The 23,109-nt window shown below is 43.7% G+C and overlaps 1 protein-coding gene across 3 annotated transcripts in view; it reads right to left on the bottom strand.

Annotated features, from left to right (window-relative positions):
* VWDE (von Willebrand factor D and EGF domains) overlaps window positions 1–16,375 on the bottom strand; it is a 550,953-nt gene extending 534,578 nt beyond the window's left edge. For all 3 annotated transcript variants that reach the window (XR_011303393.1, XM_069648623.1, XM_069648624.1), the window contains exon 1: window positions 16,058–16,375. Coding sequence is in view for 1 of the 3 variants with exons in the window: in XM_069648623.1 (XP_069504724.1) it covers window positions 16,058–16,217 (160 nt within the window). In the remaining 2 variants the exon portion in view is untranslated. The remainder of the gene's footprint in view (window positions 1–16,057) is intronic.
* Between the last annotated feature and the right edge of the window lie 6,734 nt (window positions 16,376–23,109).

Below are 23,109 nucleotides of genomic sequence, written 5' to 3'. Positions count from 1 at the left end.
GTCAAGTGGGGGCTAAGTTATATGACTATTGTATGTACATACATTTTGACACTTTTGAAAAAATAAAACATGGGCGGATGTCTGGCAAAATCGTATAAGGAGGATTGGCAAGGATCTTAAAGCATGGTTTTGCAAATGTGCCCATGTTTTATTTTTTGACAAGTGTCATAATGTAGGTACACATAATAGTGATATACTTTTGGTGACTGAGGTGTAGCCTGTGGCCATGGGCAGTGGCCAGATTGTCTGGGTCATGGCATAAGGTCATGACCACCAGGGACGACAAATGGGGTTAAGGTGGCCATGTCCACCTGGGACCGGCTATGTGGTAAAGTTATTCAAAAGTGGCATAGGTGTGAAAGGGAAATAAAATGTGCTTTTGGTAATATGGTCACACCATTCTCTTGTCACTTTCTGCAGGCTGCCATGGAAAGGGAACAGGCGCTCTGTACGGAGCTCCGTCTTCCGTTTCCATGGTCGCCGTCTTTGAAAATCCTTCTTTTTTTAGGAGCCGGGATCCCGCTTTGGGAACCCAGCATGCTAATGGCCTTCATCCCACATTGCAGGGGCTGGAACGGGGGATAACAGTCCGGGACCTCATTATCCACCCTCGCTTCGCTTGGGATGCCAGGCTGTTATCCCCCGTTCCAGTTCCTGGAACAGGGGATGAACGCCACATTATTCCCATTAGCATAACACAAAATGCTAATGGAAATGTTAGAACATCTTATTGAGGCTATGTACTTTACTGAGAAATGTAAAGTAGATGGAGTCTATAAGATTTTTTTTAGTTCTATTTTTTAACTGACAGGTAGTTCCTAAAGGAACCTTTTTTTCTTGTTTTTGTATGTCTTTTGTATGCAGGAGAGGTTAGAATGTAAGGTGGGGAGCAAAATGAGGGAAGAGTCACCAAGCACTAATATGGAGGCCAGGTGGACAGGGGTATTTACACCTTCAAAAGCACTTCAAAATTGCTTCCCCCTGCCGAGTGGGGTGTTGCAATATATGCAGAGGACTGTTGTCTTCGAAAGATATGGATCAACAGCCTCCTGTATTGCTTATAGGGTAGCTGGTTGGATTTTGTGTCCCACAGATATTGGTTGAGGAAGATGAGGTGGATGAAGACAGCCTACTACTTGCTAAGAAAGGAACAACCTTTCTGAGAGCATTGCAGTGGTTGGATTTGGCGTGGCGGCGCATGGAGGTTGTCCCGTATGAGTACTGTCCAGGTACTCTGCGAATGATTACAAGTTGCACTAAGTGCATTTCACTTTGGTATCTTTAGCCTTCGGTACCTTCCCAACAGTGGTAAAGAACTGCAACACCCATGATTCTCTCTGAGTGTAAGAGGTAGGCACTTCCTCTACCTCATCTTCTTGGTCCTCTTCATTGTCTTTAGAAGTACTGCACTTTTTTTGTTGTGTAAGTGATGTCATCTTTGATTTCCTGGGTGTCAGTTTTAGCAGTGCGGGGTGGTGACGTGAGTTATGGTTGCATAGCTTACCATAACTGCCGAATTTTTGAGGTTTTTCAGTTTTATTGAAACCATAACGTCCCTTTAACAAAGTGTTTTCATTGAATAAATATATATATAGATATTTTCTGAATAGTGCCCTTCAGGTCTTGGCACACACCAAATACAGTTGGTATAACTATTGTCATTAATTGGTGGTGTTCGCTAAAGCATTTTTTAAGGTTCAGTTCTCATTAAAATATACTACGACATGGAAAGTACCATGGGAGTTCGGTGACTAAATAGCAAGGCTGAAAATCACAGAACTCCAGGGTGACTTAGAGCAACCGTATAACGCACAGTACGTGGTGTTTAATTCCTCCTATTATGGGGTCACAGCCATATCTCCTTCATTACGTGTTCTCTAAGTCCTTCTGATACAAGAGTCATTCGAGTTGTGTTAAGTACAAACTAATATGTTAGGCCTTGTAATGAAATGCATTTAACTCCTGAATTTCCGTTACGTTTCATTGTAGGCTCTGCCAAGTTCTGGATAGTTTTTCAATTTAAAATAAGTAATAAAATAAATTCAAATATCTGCTCTCCTAAATTAAACTCCAGCAGTGTACTAAGTAAACACAGTAACACTGATGTAGCCTCACCTGCTTATGACTTTAAATTGTTACGGGAGGTAAGTTCAGTAGAAAGGAACCTGAAAAGCTAGTCATAACTTTAATTAAGTGATTCAGTGCTCTGGGCTGGCTCTGTGAATTCACAGCCCAGTGCAAAACAGTTACTATAATGCTATGATTCATTCATTAAAAAAAAAGTTTAAAAGAGAGATATCACAAATCTATTTATGTATTTATCTATAATGCATGAACAATGAACATAGTTTCGAGGAGCAGTGGGGTGTTGTAAAACAATGGGTTAGTAGGCACACTGGTGAAGGGGCAAATGTAACAGCAGAGATGTGTTACTTACAAGTTAATGAGGACATACCCTGCAGCACCTGACTACTCTAAAGCACAAAAACAAATCTAATTATTCTTAATCCTGAACAATGTGTACTCTTTATGCATGTTCTACAAACTCGAACGACGTTTCAAAAGATTCTGTTTTCTCCTACTTCAATTAAAGGGGGACGTCGTCTTACTTTTGATAGGCCCGGCTTTAATCATGAGGAGAGTCCTCGAACGAGTGTGACATGCTTTTAGCTAACATCCGCATGTGGGACTTAAACTGATTTACTGTTGCCACGATGAAAGACACAGGAGGTTACTACCCGGCATATCATACAATCATGACTTTTATGCTCTTGGTTTTAATGGAAAAACAATGTTTTTGCAATAAAATCATGAGTCTAGTCCAAAATGGCGTATTTTACAAACATACCTCTTTCCATGGTACTAGACAACCATATACTATGCATAGAAAAACAGAAAAGTAAGCTGCGCCACTCAGAGCGGTCTACATTTGCATCTAAATCTCCATCTGCCACTGTGACTGGGGCCTGTCCCCTTCAGGGTCATACATGGGCCAGACCACCCTTATCAGTCCCTCCTGCATCCCTTCTCAGCACTTACCCTTGGGCCCCTTTTCCCAGAATAGCCAAGCTGGTCCTCCCTGTCCACCACACTCTTCCTCCTCTTCCCTGGCACTTGCCACCCTGACCCGCCCAGCACTTGCCAGGCACCCCACCCGTGGGGGTACCTGTAAGTGACTTCAATCCAGCAATCCAACTAAGTCAATGCTTAGGATGGGATGCCCAATGGAACCCCTTATTTATATATTTTTATGTCAAAGTTCTTTAAATCTCGATGATGAACCCTTATATAACGCCCTCTCTTGGAACCCCCCTGACCTCACTGAGCCAAGAAATAGGTTTTTTGCAAATTAAAAGATGTATTTGAAGAATTAAACAATATATATTTCACACTTTTATGAACAAAATAATATTTGAATAGCACACTTATTATGAATATGGACGGTAATCAACAATGGGTAATATTACAAAATTAGCAATCTCTTTAATCACTTAGGAGTATGAATATGTGATTCAAGGAAATGCAATAATGGGAAAGAATGCAACACAGAAATAGACTTGATATGATTTCAATCAAAAGATAATATGGTCACTTTTTCCCCTGTGACTACTCACTCCCCCCCTATGCAATATGAAGAGATGGATTGAGGGCACACAGGTTTCAGGAAGACAATCAAGAATGCAGTTCAATTCCAGTTCTCCCAGCAAGCCTAGAGAAACAGGTATGATTTTAAAACAGGCAAACATACTTTTGAATGTGATTGCAGTGAAAGTGAAAATATGCTAAATTGATTTTTAATTCACTAAAGGAGATTCACGATAAGTGATAGTTACTTTGGATTGGTTCAGGTCAACACTAGCAATGATTATCAAATTGAAAACGAAATTCAGCATTTGCAAACAAGAAACAGCTATTTTACAAGTGGTGAAGTGGAGCTAAATTGCATTTTGCGGCCATTGTTTTGCGTGCGTAAATCGTGATTATGGAAAAACTATTATGAATTGGAATGTCCTTTTGGGTTTAGGATCTTAGCTTTAAAATGACAGTTAAATTTCGCTTCTAGGGCGTGTGGTTCGAAAGTTACAGAGGTTTTTGCGAAGGTAGATTTTCAGAAATAAAGTCAAGACTTCCAAATGACAGATTGCGCGTTACAGATTTGGAATCAACAGGATGGACACAAGATTCTATAAGGCAGTTCTGAACAGGTTGCAATGGATGGAAGAGGATTACTTTAAACTTAGAGCTTGGTTATGGACAGTTCTAGACTAGATACTCACTCCTAGCTTTGGAATGGAATGGGCCTCGTCAAAGATCTGGTCAAGGGGTTTGGCTTCACTCTCGCCACGGGGCAGGTCTCAGGCCCTCTGGGTTCTGCGTTCAGCACTGCACGGTTGTCTGCGGCCTCTTGAACTGGATCTGATGGGTCTTGGATTACAGCACTGCTTTCTGGGTCTGGACCTCGGTTCTAGCGCAGGGTTCTTAGCTAGAAACAGACAGCTCAGCCCGGCTGTTGAGTGTGAGAATCAGGTTTGCAAAAGATTCTGAAGCCTGATGAAAAGGATTCAGCTTTTGGTTTAGGCCTCTCTGCTTCAAGGCTCTAGAGTTTGGGCTCTAGTGTTCTGGTCTCTGGATCTATATCTGGAGTCTGAGGTCTGTCTGGATATTGTCTGGATCTGGTCTGGCAGAGTGCTTCGCAGGAATCGGTGAGTAATGGAAAAAGACTGTCCCTTATCTGTCCTAAGCAGTCTCTATTTATGGGTTTCCAAAGTGGGTGGGTAGGCTGATTCTCTATGCCCAACCCTCTAAGTATTTGATAGGTTAGAGGATTTCCTATCCCCTGACTGGAGAAAGGATCAGCGTGTCATGAGGTGTCATCATGATGCTGCCATTTAAAATCTAGGGAAGAAACTCCCCTTTGCTTTTACTTAGAAAATCAATTTTTCATAACAAACATATTTCCAAGGTGCACAACTTGTTCATAATCCATATACACATCACAGCTTACTTAAGGTACATTCTTGTCCAACTCTGATCTTCCTAAGAGCTTTAGTACAGAAATGACAACTTATTCACTCTTTTGGTGGGTTTCCCAATATTGGTTTTGCACCAAATTTTACACATGCATGCAGATCCTCTCTGGGCATATTACTTTAGGTTTTTATGTTCATAGCAACAACACTGCAGCTGCAATATTAATAATTCCAGGGTTTAGTCTCAGACCATCACACGGCGTCCAACTTAGTCTTAAATTGTGAGTGAATTTTTCATTTTAACCGTCTCAACATTTTATATTTTTGCCAGCTTGATACACTTTGTTATAAGCAATTTTATAAAAACATATATTTGCTGGGCTACCTGAATCCACAATGGTGTGTCCCCGCCCCCAGATCTGGCTTGACTCAGAGGTCACATGTCCTGTCTCTCTCAGAGCAGTTGTTGACCAGTCACATCTAAATCAGCATATCCATATTCATCCCAAAGCCCCCATTGTCTTCACTGAGAGCAACATGCCAGGGTGTCTTGGCTGTTCCTGTTTACACCAGTCTGTCAATCTCTTGGCCAAGGGCAGAAGGAAGCTTCTTTTGTCCAGGGAAAAGGTGTGGAATCTGTTTGATCCCAGAGTGGGAAACTTTTTAACTCTGCAACCAATGTCTACAATTTGTCTTTTCTTACAGTATAACCCACATTTTTAATACATACATTAAAGAATTGCTTCCTTCAAGTCATTTCAGAATATAGTTTTACATTGTCTCTACCCCTGAGCAAGTCTTTCTTTGGCATAGTTTGGGTTCAGTTGTTCAATTTTACAAAGAATTGGTTTTAAAACGCCGGCTTCTGGTAGTGGTGAGTACCGGTATTGCACCCATTTTGACAGCTTTCTTCCAGCAAGCAATCCTCAAAAATATACTTTATCCAGATATAGATACACTTCTGTGGACCTTATATTTATGTAGATTCTTGCGGGAGAATGATGTTGACCACCCAACAAGGAGATTGGATTTTGTTAGGTGGTTTTGTGAGCCATGATTTTAGCAATTTTTGACAATCAAGAAACGTATTCCCAAACAGCTCTGCATTTCTTTTGGCAATCAGCATTGCTATTTCCAAGTGATTTCAGGCTACTTTGTGGGTAGCCCAATGGTGGTTTTTGGCCGGTGATCTCCTGTGCTCACTAAGATAGGCAAAAGTGGATGGCGGCCTATCTTTCAGATTGTTACTGCACATTTTTGGATGATTTTGAGCGAGCAGCATGTTTTCCAGTGGCCATTCTGATGTTTCTGCTGCCAGCAATGCACAGTACTGTTGCAGGGCTCGGATTAGTGGGTTGATCCATCCCACATACACCACTCCTGCACTTCTCCCTCACCCCTTCCCTTTGCACTTACCACCTTTACATTCAATTGCATGGTAGGATTATCACAAGATCAATATAACCCTTTTTGTTGTTTTACTTTTTGATTCCCATGCCCCCCCCCCATCTTGTCTTGTGGTGCTTGGAAACACCTGTGTATAGACGCCATACAAATGTCCAATTAATACATCTCTGCTTCCTCAACCAGAGGTGGGCACAAGGTGTGACCCAGGATTTATTTTGTTCTGCTATGCCGAGAGGTGAGGGGAGATTCATAAACTGCACCACCCTCCTCCCACACTCAGGGTGTTGGTGGAGAAAGAAGGGGGGCTTCCCTTGTGATGGTGCAAATAAGGCAAATGTTCCGTCGTGCACTGCCGCCCTTTGCCTCCAAAACATGAACGTAAATACAAGATAAGGGAGCTCACTTAAATGAATGATTCAAGGCCTTTTTCCCGAACTGTTTTCAATAAGCCTGAATACAAACAACACACTAACACACGTAGAATAAGGAAAAGTGTCTTATTTTGTTTCTGTCAGAATATAAACACAAGTAGAATAGAAGTAGTTTGCATCACTATAGGTATTTGTGCCACATTGAGGGGGGTTAGGTTGCAGCATACATTGAGAAGATCACTGAGGAAGGAATATAGGTTGCAGAATACACTAAAAGAGGCCTGCCTGAAAAACAATATTCCTGATGAACCATGAATATAGCACTGAGCAAAGGTCCTGCCATGTTGCAGCAAAGGCATCATGTGACAATTGCTCAACGTGTTATTTTAGAGCTGCCGCTTTGCAGTGCTAAGCCTTTTCTCACCTGAAAGTATGAGGCAGCCAAGGTTACAGTGGAAGAGAGTACAATATAGTGCTCGAGGGAGCAGTGAAGAGATAGTGGTTCTCATCATGAGTTGGGTGGTAGCCATTAAATGCGGCGGTAATGCTGTTACGGCTGCATTTAAGGGCTGGCTCTATTACAAGTTGGGCGGAAAGTTTGTAGATTTACCCTCCAACTTTTGCTGGAGGTTAAAATCCTGCTTTCCGTTATTACTGCCAGCACAATTACCACTGCCGGTAATAACACGTCCTACCCCATTTGGGCCAATCGACCAAAAGGGGAATGGAAACGTACCACTGTACCGCTACTCGAGACCTGGCGCTAGTAGCGGGATGCCACCAGACTCCTGACAGGGCCCATTGTTTCCATGATGCAAGAACAGATATGTAGCAATTATTTATGGTACAAACAGTCAATGAATATACACACAGATGCTTGATCAGCAGGTGCATAGTGCAATTATTTCTGGTGCAAGCAGTAATTGAATAAACACACAGAAGCTTGATTGCCAGGTGCATGGTGCCCCAAGATGAAATATCGACAAAACACTAAACTAATTTGTATAGACAGTGCCCCCTATGACCAATTAGTGCCACTATACCCTATTTTAAATATAGTAAAATAGAAGAAATATCCCCAGCTGATAGAGCCCCAAAAAAACTGGTATTCATCCTGTTACCCAATTAAAAGATTATGCACCTGCGTTGGCAGTGAGTATCGAAACAACAGTAGTTTACTAGAATGTTCAATATTATGGAAGCTGTCTGGAACAAATGAGGCCCTGTCATGGGAAATGATATCGAAACAACAGTAGTTTACTAGAATGTTCAATATTATGGAAGCTGTCTGGAACAAATGAGCCCCTGGCATGGGAAATGAGATGGGAGTATAATTGTGTTCATGGAAACAGGGGTTTGATCTCTCTATTCACAGCCACAGTAAATTAAATAATAATTGGACTGTCTACAATGGTTGCAACATTCAAGGCCACCCCAAGAGGTTCCATACAATGGCAGAAAAGTATTCTTGTCACTGTCAGTAAGAGGTGTTCCAACCAACCAGACCGTGTGATAGCAATATTATTGTATTGATGACTAGGTTTGAGAGGTCGGACCTGGGTGGAGTTGTAGATAATGTACTAGCCAATAGTAGACTCTAATGTATAGGTATCTATAAGGGTTCGCCCAGTCACCTTGTTAATAAAGTTGGTGTTTCTTGCACTTGGCGAACATCCTTATTTTTGTTAATGGACTGGTTGTGTGGGCATTAATACACCCTCAACTCAAGTATCGGCCAAAATTTCCTGGCTGTCAGCCAGCAATCAGGGTGAGAGAAATTCAGCGTAGATCTCAGCCAGGGAAATCTGCCTCTGCATTTACAACGTGGGCCAGATAGCCCCCACAAAATTCATGTAGGTAAGTGTTGCTAAACTGCCACAATCAAATGCAAAACCTATTTTATTTCATTGCACATTCCCTAGCCCAAAAACATACTTAGTGCACTGCACCCTAATCCAATACATATTGGGCCTCATTACGAATTTGGCGGTAGCCATGCAATTAATAAGGGCATGGCTGCCACCAAAACCGTGTCCGGGTTCCGGGTTCTATGAATGGGGAATTACCGGGCCGTTCCGAGTTTGCAGGGCCCAGTAATTCCTCCTACAGGTAACCCGGGCCTGGACCTTCCCCATTCACATTTGATCCCCCATAGGGCTTAATTGGAATGGGTGCAGGAGCTAACAACGGGCCAATTACCACCGGCCCGTTGTTAGCTCCCTGGTTCCCTCGTGGGACCCGCTATGGACGTCTGGTAAAAACCAGACGTCCATAGCGGGTCCCGCGAGGGAACCTCGTAATCTTGCGGAATGGGTTTATAGGGTCCGCCACCATTAGCAGCGCCCGTTAACCCATTCCGCAAAGGTTATAATGAGGCCCATTGAGTGTCCTGTCTCACAATACATGGCATACCTGATCCTCTGCCCCTCCCCGTCTCCTGAAAAAGAGAGTTATCATTCTATTTTGTTGCCTATTCATGCTCTGCCTGGTGACTTAAAATCTGTTTCACCACCCATGTCACCTGCCGCTGTACACATACTGGCATCCTCTGTTGAGTTGCCTCTTTGTGGAAATAGAAAGTACTGCTCCCTGTCTAGCAACCCTTGCTCAAAGTACACCCACCACATCCTTTTCCAATCTATTATGCCATATTTGTTCAGAACATAAAGCACTTTCTAATCCCCAGTAACTTTCTGGCCTTGCAACCTTACAACATTACACAGGGATGTCATTTGGGGGTCTCCAGGGGTCGCACCTTCGACCCCTGTGGTCTGTGTTGCTACCCCTGAGGTCTCCCTTGCTACACCTAAAAAAAGAAAATTTTTAAATGGAGGCTCCTGGGCTGTGACCAGCAGCATGTGGCACTTTGTTTCTGAGGTGGCTGGTTTTCTGGTAGCTATAGCCAGTAAGATAGCTCAGTGGGTTGAGCGCTCACTGCTGCAATGTGCGTGTGTGATCGCCAGGTTGCAGGTTTGATGCACGGCAAGGTTAACTCAGCCTTCCATTCTACTGAGGTTGATAAATGAGTACTAACACAGGTTGGGTGATATTGTATATATATTTGTTCTATCTATATGTGAGGATGGATGGCCGAGGGGCAAAGAGTTTGTCTTGGAAGCAAGACAACGAAGCGTCACACTGGTTCGAATCCCGATCCCACGCATATAAACCACAACGCTGGTATTAAGCACATTATACATGAATAATTAAATAAATCAAATATATGAAGCACTTAAGCGTAAGTGTTATATAATAACACATTATCATTTGGCCTTGGATGTCTACTTCCATTCTCAGTAATGTAGTAATATGAGCCTATATGCACTGATATTAATGGTACATATGTGATCCATTCTTGTATGCAATGTATAACACTTTACACGGATCACTCTCAAAATCCTCACCCTCACTCACAAATGCCTCTCTCTCTCCGCCCCGTCCTATCTATCAGAAACCATCCTCAAACCCTCCTCCTCCCGTCCCACCAGGACACAATACTCCAACCTAATCTGCATCCCACGCATCAAAAGAGCCAAAGCCGGAGGTCTAAGTTTCCCCTACATTGCAGCCAAGACCTGGAACGCTCTCCCTGCTGACATTAGAGCGGAAAACGCACTCCCCACTTTTCGCAGGAAACTGAAAACCTCATTCCTTGCGAAATATCCGTGAAACTCTCAGGAATCCATGTAAATATACTGCATTGCTAATGTATACATATCCACTGTAAATTCTGTATTTTATGTAATTACTGTATCCTATGTAACTAAGATATTGTCTGTAACAAGCGCCACGATGCCTCCGGGCTGACGTGCGCTCTATAAATCTGAATAAATAAATAAAATAAATACAGTGATCCCGTAACCATATTTTTCGTAGTGTACTTAGAAAAAATGCTATGTGATGCCACTTCTTGTATTATCAAGTGGTGAAAGGTTGTGTTCCATCGCTTCCTGTGATGTCAATTCGGGGCGGGGTCAAATGCCATCACTTCCTGTGATGTAATCAGAGGTCAAGGGTCATGTGATGTCACGTCCACTACCGCTGGCATTTTGGTACAATGACGTCCCTGACATTACATGGTAGGCATTATCGTTTTCCTTCCTCGACATGTGGTGGCGGAGGTGTCTCCCTCCGCCCTTCACAAGTCTCTGAAGTTCTCATTTCTTTTCACCCCAATTACCACTCTCAAGTTTCCTTCAGCAGCATTAATCCAGCATACTATCGGTGTGGGTCTAGCAGGACGCCCGCCAGTGTTTCTGACAATCAAGCATTGAGAGAAGCAAGGTGCACAAGTGAGCGACAGAGCTGTCAGTTTGTTCCATGACAACTCATACTGCCCTATTTTTGTCTTTGGACACTGAGACTTGTACTTTTGTTTTTCCCACTATAAATGCAGCCTGCAAGTCCCAGAATACAGAGATGGTGACAGGACTGCAAGGGCTATACATAACAAGTTGGCATCTCTGCACAGGTGACATTGTGTTGTTGGAGTCACCCCTAATAAGTAATCACAGGTGGGTTGTAACTTAATATTATTATAAAACCCTGTATATGTATTACAGGTTAGTTGTGACACAACTACTGACATATTAAAAAGAAAATGACATCACGACTTAAACAATAGTTGCACGTCCCATGGACTATGCTGAGTGACAATGGGCCAGGGTCCAAGTTAACAGCCCTGCACACTGCAAGGGCCTTTTACAAGGGTATATGGCAGGTCAGCAGCCATTAGAGCTCAAGAAATGGATGTTTCTTGCTATTAGCACTCTGGAGGTTGGATGGATGCTTGAAGTGGTAGCCAGTGCAGCTGCTTGAGGTTGGGAGTGTTGTGGTTGTATTATCTTAGTCTGGTAATGAGGCATGCTGCAACAGACTAGATGGCTTCTGGAGGGGCTGAGGTGACATCCAGGACTGCTGTGAGTTGGTGATAACCAGACAATTGTGCTGGTTATGGCGCCATGCACGGATCCCCTTCAAAACAGCCATCAAGAAGTTCCATCATACGTGTCTGAAAAACTCACCATCTGGGGGGCGAGGGGAGAGGCACTTGCAGCACGAGAAGTCATGACATTGCCAGACTTGAATCTAATAGATGCAAGACAAAACGAACCAGAAAACAGGCCTTCTCAAACTATGCACCTTTGTAAATGAATATATGGTTACCTGATAGTCTGCAAACACCAGCCCCCTCTCACGGCTGAACCAAATCACCAAGAAGCTAGACACCACACCATATGAGCCAAATACCACAAAATGGTTTAATACAAGTTCTACTTCTTGGTACTTGCCACTTCTACCTCTACCCGTTCCACGCCTGCACTTCCGGGAGAGCTCTGTCAGTTCCTGCCCCAGCACCGGAAGTGGCTTCTGGTGGAGGTTTCAGTGCTTTCACACTTCCTTTGGGTCCCAGATATATAATGCTTGACATAACACCGCTGGCATGGGATGTTTTTCTTGACTGCATTGGGGCTGCGTAAAGCGCTTGTTACTTTCAGCCAAACGCGTTTCATATTTAACAATATATCTCCACCAGTGCTTCAAATATGAAATTGTACAGGTGAGCAAACGAGACAAAATAGGTGTGGATGCACAGCCTGGCAAAGCCACGCCTCATGGCGCTGGGGTCCACTGCAGTAGTACAGGAAGCATAGAGGACAAGTCAGTGTGGGTGCACAGCCTGGCAAAGACACACCTCATGGTGCTGGGGTCTACTGCAGTAGTACAGGAAGCATACAGGACGGGTCAGTGTGGGTGCACAGCCTGGCAAAGCCACACCTCTCAGGGCTGGGGTCTACTGCAGTAGTACAGGAAGGATAGAGGACGAGTCAGTGTGGATGCACAGCCTGGCAAAGCCACACCTCTCGGGGGCTGGGGTCTACTGCAGTAGTACAGGAAGCATACAGGACAAGTCAGTGTGGGTGCACAGCCTGGCAAAGCCACACCTCTCGGGGGCTGGGGTCTACTGCAGTAGTACAGGAAGCATACAGGACAAGTCGGTGTGGGTGCACAGCCTGGCAAAGACACGCCTCATGGTGCTGGGGTCTAGTGCAGTAGTACAGGAAGCATACAGGACGAGTTGGTGTGGGTGCACAGACTGGCAAAGCCGTGCCTCATGGTGCTGGGGTCTACTGCAGTAGTACAGGAAGGATAGAGGACGAGTCGGTGTGGGTGTACAGCCTGGCAAAGCCACACCTCTCGGGGCTGGGGTCTACTGCAGTAGTACAAGAAGCATACAGGACGAGTCGGTGTGGGTGCACAGCCTGGCAAAGCCGTGCCTCATGGTGCTGGGGTCTAGTGCAGTAGTACAGAAAGCATACAGGACGAGTCGGCATGGGTGCACAGCCTGGCAAAGCCGCGCCTCATGGTACGGGGGTTACTTCAGCTATGTAGGTCAACAAAAACTGCAAATTAAGGTAGGCGTGCAATCTGGCAGAACAGCATTTCATGGTACAGGAGGCTGTTGCAGGAGTACAGATACCCATATAACACAAAATGAAGGTGGGTACACAGTCAAGCAGAGCCGCCACTCATCCACCCTCACCTTGCCCGGGAACATCAGAATATATTCCGCCTGCCGCTGTCGCAGTCTACTCTTGATGGACCCTTAGGAAGTTAGTTACGAAAGCTCTGGGATAACCGAAAGCTCTGGATGAATGCCATTATATATGTTTTTCAGTTTTACGAAAAGCGGTATGTAAATGTATGTTATATGGTTATAAAGGGTAAGTCGTCATTAGTTATATATGTTAAATGTACATGCTAATGCTTTGTTATATTTGATGAACTCTGAGGTTTCTCCTTGCCATGTGTGCGAAGGCCATCCGGTCATTTTCTTCATGGAATTCTGCTACTTGTAGTTTTCTCATATTTAAAATGAGAATGAAAAAAACCTCAAATCCCAGAATTCAAAGGAAATAGCAGGGCATGGCGGCACTCACACACTTGGCAATGGGAAACGTGACGTGAGAGTTCTGAGCCTTTAACGTAGAGCTACAAGATATAACACATCTGAATTGGGAAACGATTTTTGAAACGCCACTGCATGTAATTGGGGGTAAAGTTTAGGGTATTAATTCAAATCCTGCCACAGTAGAATGCCGGGTACAGTTCTACCAAGCTGTGTGCTTTGGGTAAAACCAATACTTGTCCATTACGCAAGTACATAAAACCTCTGGGTTCAAAGGAACTGCCCTCTCTTGGATTCCTAGCTCCTTCCCACTAGTGGGGGTTTACGAGGCACGTTGTGTCTAATTGAAGGGCGTAAATCTTGACTGCTGGGGACGCATGGGGTGCTGTGGTGGGGAGTCCCTGAAAGCTGTCACACAGAGACCAGTTTCTGACAGGTTTAATGGATTGACACATCAGCTGAGCTATGGAATGCTAGCAGGCTGGAATGCTTCCCAAAATACACAGGACACCTATCAAGCAGTGGGGGGTGCGAGCCGATGAACTCACGACAGTTGTTTGCGAGGTCCAGTGAGGAAATATACAATGTTGTGTTGTATTTCTCCAGAGTATGCAAGTGCACTGATCCGGAGGTCTTCCGTGGGAAAGGGGCTTCTTGGTGGGAGGCGAGTACCTCCCTGTACACTATGTGTTCAGAAATCTTAAAAAAAGAAATAGCCAACAGTTTGAACATCTGCAATAGTGAACGTTAATGTAGCATGCAAAGTGAGCACATGCGACGTCTGTAGACACACGGTAACACTAGAACATGCTGCACAACTTTAAACTGGTTAGCCTTTCATGTGTTAATTGTCACTTGCTGGTGCTAATTGCCTGGGCTGTGCACTCATAAATCCAGCTGTTCTTGTTTCCACTGGAGGAATTAGTCCATGGAAACAGCAGGGGGACCGGATTGCGTGCGTTTCCTTTGCGAGTGTCTCTTGAAAGCACTTCAACTTTGCAATAGGGGGAGGGGAATGCGTTCAACAGTCTGTTCAAGCGTGCTCGCCTCAAAAAGCAAGCGGTTTGCCTCTCTTGTCAAGTTTTCTAGAACATACTGGCCGTCAGCACTGGCTGCCAGGAGCTCAGACATCCGGAGCAAGGCAGAGTGCAAGGCAGGCAGAGCTCAAGTGCACTGCTCGGTGCAGAGGGGAAGTCTCCAGGGCTAGGGGCGTTCCACTCGCCTTGCAGCGCACCTGCACTTAACGATAAGCACAGATTTAAAATGTATAAGGCTTGATTTACAAAGAGTGTTCCTGCGGCACGTGCTGTAAAGCACTTTTGTGAATCAGGCATGCAATATAGATGGACCAGGCAGCCAATAATGCCATACGCTCACACATCGATTGGTTCAGTTATGGCACTTTTGAGTAGGTTACCTATTGGTGTACCAGGTCAGGGCGAACAGCCACTTCCCCAAAAAGTGGGGCGGGCACATAAAGTAATCGCCACAGCTTCAAGTGCACATCTCCCAACTAGGTCGGGGAGCAGGGGTGGGGCCGGGGGGTGGTTGTTGGGGGGAGGGGGGGTGCGGGGTCGCCTGCTGACTGGCGTTTCGTTTCAGCCAACAGCGCTTTGCACGTCGGGACTTGTAAGCGCGATCGTCCCATTACAATTATACGACTTCAAGACCCAGCATACAAAGTGCTGTTGGCTAAAATGCCAGGACTGGATGAAGATGACCGAAACTCCCCAGAGACAGGGGTAGACTCTGCTTGGTTACATAGGGCTGTGCAACCGCATTAAGTATGGACATGCCAGTGGTTGCTGCTGCCCCTGTCGCCCATGCAACTTCTGTTCTCTGTGGGCTATTGCATTGCATATACTATGTAGCATGTCACTACATGGACTCGGTGAACCTATATGTATATGCTGTCCGGTATTACTACAGTGCTCAGAAGCGGGCGGAATCCGGCATGGAGCTCTATACTTTTTTCTGTACTACCAGCCTACATGCCCGGGTTACACCTCTTCTTTAGCGTGACAGACATGTATTTAATATCGACAGATGTGCCTTCCGTCGTACATCTAATCAATGTTTCTACCCACACAGTGGCCCCCTGGGATCTATCGATCAACCAATAACCCTATGACCGAGACTGCGCCATCAACAGGTCAACGCACACTGATCACTCTACCCTTGTCATCTACCCAGTGCTCTGCTCACTGATCGCATTATAAACCCACTTGCCAGTGACCCGAACGCGTATACAGCAATCCACACGGAAAATACAGCTATAACCCCAGGCAATGTCTGGTTTCCAGAAGTGTGTATCTCTGGAAGAAGTGCAAAGCACCGTTCTAACATGCCCGGCCCATCTTCTGCAAGTCCAGCGACTGGAAAGGCGAAGCCCCTCTTACCTTGCTGAGCGCCTGCTGTCCCCAGAGACGTCACAAGGATCCAGAGTGCGAAGGCTGACTTTACCAGGGTGCACAGGGGCGGTAAGAGCCTCGGCCGGGTGGAGGGTTCGGTGCCCTGCATCGCCTCGGTCTTATCCCTTCTCCCCTTCCCGTTGCACATGCGATAACACCTTGGCACGGCCTTCCTTTCTCCTTCCCCCGAGTCCTGGCTGGGCTGGAAGTGCCTGGGCGCCGGCTGCAAGCAGATCTCACGCGCAGAGCATCGCAAGAATGCAAGATGCTGAAGTATGCGGACAAGTTGCACTTCCAGCCAACTCGGTCCAGAAGGCAGCGAGCCCTGTAACCAAAGGGCATGGCTACACCCCCGGCCGGCCATTGGCTGCTGGTAAAAAGACAGCCGCCCCGGCCTCCTCGAGGGCCCCCCTCCTTTCCAGACGATGGAGGCATGAAAGACAAAGCCATCAATTTCCAAGTAGTAATCTGTATTTCCCACCACTCCCTTCATATTCGTTATCACATCAAATCTGGCATTTGCGCGCATTTTCACAAACATCCTTTATATTATCATATGAACGTGTTTACTTTTTCACAGCTACCGAGTCACATATTCATTTCAACATTGTGCAGTGTGTCCACGCACGCTCTTGTTTTCCGCCAACACTTTTTTGATGCTCTCCATACGAGTGTCTTTTTCAGATTAACATATTGCGCATACTCTAGTATATTTATTTTCACGTCTCTTCTGTATTTTTTTATCCAGCCCAAGGAAATACCACCAACCCTTTTTTCCGGCCTTGTTGCAATGTGACCATTTGACTTCATATCACTTAAGATTTCACCTAATGGATTTTGGGAGTTGTAGCCTTGGGTTACTTCAACTGAACACATTTTGCTTAAAAACACTATATTTTAATAAAGGAACATAGTGCAGGAAGAGTGGTAGGTACCTCGTGAAACAGAATCCATTGGCCACTCCACCTTAGCAATGCAACAGTCAGTAGACCCAAGCCTTCACAGTATATTCCTTTTTGGGTATTGTGTAGATTGAAGTTGAATCACCTTCACGAGGATGTGTACTTTTTGGAGCAGAAGGCGCTGCCACAGATTCTGCTCTATTTGTGGGATGGGGTTGTTTAGGGATCCTCTTTGAATGGGATAGGTATGCAGGCATGATCAGGCCACATAGGTTGCCCTGCCTGTATTTGGTAAGACAGGAAGTTTAGGAGAGATGGAATGTGGTTACAGCCAGGCCATGTCTCCTAGACTGTTTATTTGTAGATGCAGCCACACACATTCTTGTGCTATATAAAAGCAAAGGTCTGAGTGCTGCAGAATCAGTGCTTTTCTATGTCCTGATTCTATCTGGCATCAAACAGCAACATTGCAACAGCTCTGTTGTTTGGGATGTGTCAGCGACCTTTCACGAAGTGGCATGAGATCTTGATCAAAAGCATCTGGCAGGTCTTTCTTCCAGTCCAAGCATTGGCCTGGTTAATATCCATGCATTAAAAACATTGGGAGCCCCTTCCTCTGCCTCCTTTATTTCTTAGGTTTATAATATTTCCAATGGAGCATGGCAGAGCTTGTCTTTATCCTACATATCATTTACTTTCAGCTCATAGACAGTGGTGCCAAAATGAACAGTGTAGAGTGTTTTGACAGAAAGGGATTGCAGTTTCGAGGAAGAAACATACCTCATATGTCTTTATATACTTCTACCTCTGGGGCCTACAAAACCCCTGGATCATTTGGTTTATGGTGCAACTCTATGGGGTCTCTATGGGGTCTGATGTACCCTCAATATAGGTGGTGGGTCTCGACAAGAGTCATTCATTCAGTCATAGAACAGAACAATGAACTTGGAACGAAAACAAAATAATGAAGTAATCAAATTACCAAAACTGGTTGACTGGGAGATTGGCTGAGAAGCATGACGTTAAAGTGATGCATATATAATATATGTATTCACAGAGGTGATACAATGAATGAGCCAGCATGTTCAGTTCATTCAAACTCGCCAAATAATACCTGCATAGCATAGCAGAGAGACACTATTTCTGTCATGTCTCCAGGGACATTGATGAATCTAGAGAAAGACAACACACTGGGAGACACAATTAGCCTGGTTTGGAATTATATGATGATATATATTCCCTTGGTCTACCTTTTCCTATTAGGAATGTCCTGCGTCCTCATGCAATGATTCTCTGGCTTATGCAGTGCTGCATATGCATTTCTTGGTAAATGACACAGTTGAATTTGTGATCTGTTCTAAAGAAGCCAGAGGTGCTAAAGTGAAGCAACTCCGAACTGCAGAAACCATAGCAGACTTCATATAAAAAAGTACACACATTATTGCTTATTGAATTGACTAAGAATGTGTTTGCTTTCAGGTCTGTGGCTCAGTGGAATAATGCCTCCAATACAGGGGCCTGTGTTTGACCACATGTTCACAGGTTAGAATCTCAGCATGTTTACTCAGCCATTCATCCTTCTGAGGTTGATAAAATGAGTACCATTAAGTTGGGTAAAAATAAAACATCTGTGATCTGTCAATAGACCAAGATGCCCCTCTGGACGTGAACGTGTGCTCTACAAACACACCTCTAATGTTATGTTATGCTCATTTCATAACTAGATTCACAAGGCAAAACAATGACTGTTATACTTTTTGTACACAATTTATATGTCTGTGTTGAAAAGTAGTAACATGGAAAGGGAATATTTGTGCTAGATATGACTCTGCCCTCTGGTGGAGAACAGCTTCAATTGCACACCAAAGAAATAAATGTATTTAAAATGATGAAAAAAAAACTTAAACTGTGTAAAAACGAAATGAAGCAGTTGTAAGTGATTTCAATCTGGCACACACCCAAGTCACGCCCAGCATGTAGTGCACAAATGAAACCCTTATTTATTTTATCTATAAGTTCAATATTCTGAATGATATACCACTCATATCACACCCTTCTCCTGAGACACCCCTGGCCACACTGAACCAGGAATCAGGCTAGTTTGCAAAGGTAAATATTTATTTATGTATTTAGAATTTAAATCACAATAGATTTTAAAAGGTAACAACAACCACCAATGGGTGACCGCACTGAATAATGTCTTTAATGCACTAGGAGTGAAATAATGAATACAAAACAAATGCAGCACAGAAAGGAATACTGTTGTGTTGGTTTGGAACAGATGCACTATGGTTAGAGGTTCCCCCTGCAACACCCCTCGACCCCCCAATAGGCAATTTAAATAGATGTGAGCAGAGAGCAGGTACTCAGGAATAACAAAAATCAAAAACAATATCACTCCCACCTTCCCACTTCAAACATAAGAGTAAAACGGAATTGACTTTTCAACTGTCAGTATGGCTTTGAAATTGTCTTTGGAATTGGCTGACCAAAAAAACCAAATGTGGTCAAAAATACTTAAATTATTATAAATTCCTATGGGAGCCACTTTGAACAGATGCAAACAATCATGAACAATGATTTAGTCAAAAAGATAACATTTGAAATCTCAAAGTCCACATGGGAAATAATTTAAAGCTACTTCACACGTGTAAAATTTCTCAAAATGTGAAATCGCGGAAAACATTTCCTTATGCGGTTTTCGCTATAACCCTATAACTGTTTAGGGTTCTATGGATAGCTAAGGATGTTATGGATAAGTAGGAGGTGAAATTTCGCTTCTATCATAAAACCTGAGGGAGTTATAGAGGTTTTTGCAAAATAGGCTCGAGAATGGAAAACAGAAATTCAGGTTTAGAAATGACAGATAGGTTTTCTTATGCTATATTAAGGACTACAAAAAAGAGAATGCCACACAGGAATCAGTCATTCACGGCCACTCATAACAATTCATGTGTTATACTCTAGTTTCCGTTTGGTTTGGAAATTACTTTTCTTAATCAAATCAATAAGAAGTTAGGGTTTAGTAACACAGATAAGAGAAACATCAGCGCAAAGATAGTTCTAGCGATACTATGGTTCTGAATTAAAGAGGGGATGGGTTTGAGATTGGGATCATACAATGCATATATATTATGGGTCACTGTTCTTCCTCTTAATACTTACAGAATAAGTTACTAAATTGGACCGTCAGTTCTAGTCATGGATTGGGTCTGTCAAAGAAGGACAGCACATCAAGCACAGGACTGGATCAGCTAGGCCGGTCACCGGATTTGCACAGGATCTGCCCTTCTTGTTTGTGGGTATTTCAAATCAGCTGGATAGCAAGTTCCTCAGGCAGGCCTTGTGGAAGCAAGCCAGAGAGTTTCAGGATACTAGATCAGAAGGCTTTCCTACACCACAGCGCTTCACTGGGTTTGAGAATAAGTTTGAGGATTTAGGCCTTGCTGAAAGTCAATACTTCTCTACTGCTTGGCAAGAGTCTTGGCATCTGGATCTGAAAGGATGTTAAAGCTGGATGTTGTAAGTGATTTCAATCCAGCACTCCAACTAAGTCAACGCCTAGTATGGGATGCCCAATGGAAACCCTTATTCATATATTTTTATGTCAAAGTTCTTTTAATTCTGGATGATGTACCCTTATACAAAGCCCCTCTCTTTGAATTCCCCCGGTCTCACAGAACCAAGAAATAGGTTTGTTTTCCAAATTAAAAGATTTATTTGAAGAATTGAACAATATATAGATTATACTTTTATGAATATTAATAATATCTGAATATCACACTTATGAATATGAACAATGATCAGCAATGGGTAACATTACAATTCAACAATCGCTTTAATCAATTAGGAGTAGGAATAGGAGGATTAATGTAGCAGAGAATACTTTGTTCGGATTCAAGGAAATGCAATGATAGGAAAGAATGCAACACAGAAATAAAGTTGATATGAATTTAACCAAAGACAATGTAATCACTCTTTCCCCATGTTGTTACTCACTCCCCTCAACATGCAATATGAAGATATGGAATGAGGGCACACAGGTATCAGGAATAACAATCAACAATGCAATTCAATCCATATCGCCCCCCCCCCCCCCCAGCAAGCTTAGAGAGAACAGGAATGGTTTTAAAAACAGGTCAAAATGCTTTTGAATGTGATTTGCAATGAATGGGAACATGTTAAAATTGATTTTAATTTGCTAAATTGAATTCAGAACAAGTGAGAGTTGCTTTGGATTGGTTCAGGCCAACACTAGCAATGATTGTAGAATGATTAGCAGATGGAAAATAGAATGAAATTGAGCCAAATTGCACATTCATGGCAACTTTTCCGCGTGTGGGAAATGCGATTACGGAAAAACTATATCGTTTTCTAGGATGTATGGTTCAAAAGTTACAGAGGTTTTAGTGAAAGTAGATTTTTTGGAAACAGAGTCAAGATTCAAAATGAAAGATGCGCTTTAAAGATTAGGAACCAATATGGACTTATACTAAGGGGCTATGAAAGTGTAAGATACCCAAAGGGACAGCCACCAGAACAGGGAGCCTTCCGCTCTGATGGCTGTGCGCCAGGACACTTGACTTTCTTGGGAAAATATCAGCACACAGATGATTATCGCTACAATTATCACAGACTATATAATGAGAAGGATTCAGGATGGACACAAGATTGTATAATGCAGTTCTGGATAGGTTGCAATGGATTGAATAGGGTTACTTTAAACTAAGAGATGACTATGGACAGTTCTATACTAAATACTCACTCCTATGGCGTTGGAATGGAATGGGCCCGTCAACGATCTAGTCAAGGGATTGGACTTCACTCGCCACCGGACAGGATCAGGGCACCTGGACTCTGTTCTCAGCAAGGCACTCTGGTCTGCGCGGCCTCTTGGACTGGACCTGACGGGTTCTGGGTTACAGCTCTGCTCTACGGGTCTGGATCTTGGTTCTAGCATGAGGTTCTTAGCAAGAACAGCAAAACAGCTCAGCCAGGCTGTTGAATGGATTAGGTTAGGCCCTGTGGAAGTTAGGGGTAAATCAGGTATGCAAGCTTTTTAAAGGCCTGCTGAAAAGGGTTCAGCTTTTTGGATTATGCCTCTGCTTCAGGGTTCTATAGTCTGGTTCTAGAGTCTGGAGTCTGGTTCATCTTGCAGGGTGCTTCGCCAGGGGATCAGTTGATGAGTGAGAAAGTGTGTGTTTGTGGGTCCTCAACAGTCTCTATTTATCAATTTCCCAAAGTGGGTGGGGAGGCTGATTGTCTATGCCAAACCCTCTAAGGATCTGATAGGTCAGAGAATTCCCTTTCTCCTGATTGGAGAAAGGAACAGTGTGTCATCATGTGTCAGAGTGATGCTGCCATTTACAACCTAGGGAAGAACCTCCCCTTTGCTTTTACTTAGAAAATCAATTTTTCCCAAAAAACATATTTCCCATATGCACGACAGGGTGCTTCGCCAGGGGATCAGTTGATGAGTGAGAAAGTGTGTGTTTGTGGGTCCTCAACAGTCCCTATTTATCAATTTCCCAAAGTGGGTGGGGAGGCGGATTGTCTATGCCCAACCCTCTAAGGATCTGATAGGTCAGAGAGGTTTTAAATCGCCGGCTTGTGACAGAGGTGAGTAACGGTACTACACCCATTTTTGACAGATTTCTTCCAACAACCATCTTCAAAAGTGGACTTTGTTCAGATAACATATACTTCTGCTGACATTATATTTATGTTGATTCTTGAAGTAGAATGATGTTCACCACCCAACAAGGAGGTTGGATCTTTTTGGGTGGTTTGTGAGCCATGATATTTGCAATTTTGACAGCCAGGGAAAAAACTGATTTTTAAAACAGCTTTGTGTTTCTTTTGCAATGATTTTGTTCTGTGGGCAGCCAAATGATAGGTTTTGGCAGTGGTCTCCTGTGTTACCACTGACCTAGGCAAAAGTGGATGGCGGCCTATTTTTCAGATTTTTACTGCGCACTTTCTGGTGATTTTTAGCAAGCAGCATGCTTTCCAGTGGCCATTCTGATGTTTCTGCTGCAAGCAATGCACAGTAATGTTGCAGGGCATGGACTAGTGGGTTGAAACATCCCACAAGACCCCCTCTTGCGATTGGCGTTGATCTACCATCAATGGGAATAC

Source organism: Ambystoma mexicanum, chromosome 2q, assembly GCF_040938575.1.
Source record: "Ambystoma mexicanum isolate Mex_15411 chromosome 2q, UKY_AmexF1_1, whole genome shotgun sequence".
Classification (NCBI taxonomy): Eukaryota; Metazoa; Chordata; class Amphibia; order Caudata; family Ambystomatidae; genus Ambystoma; species Ambystoma mexicanum.
This window is presented reverse-complemented; position numbering and strand designations above follow the sequence as displayed.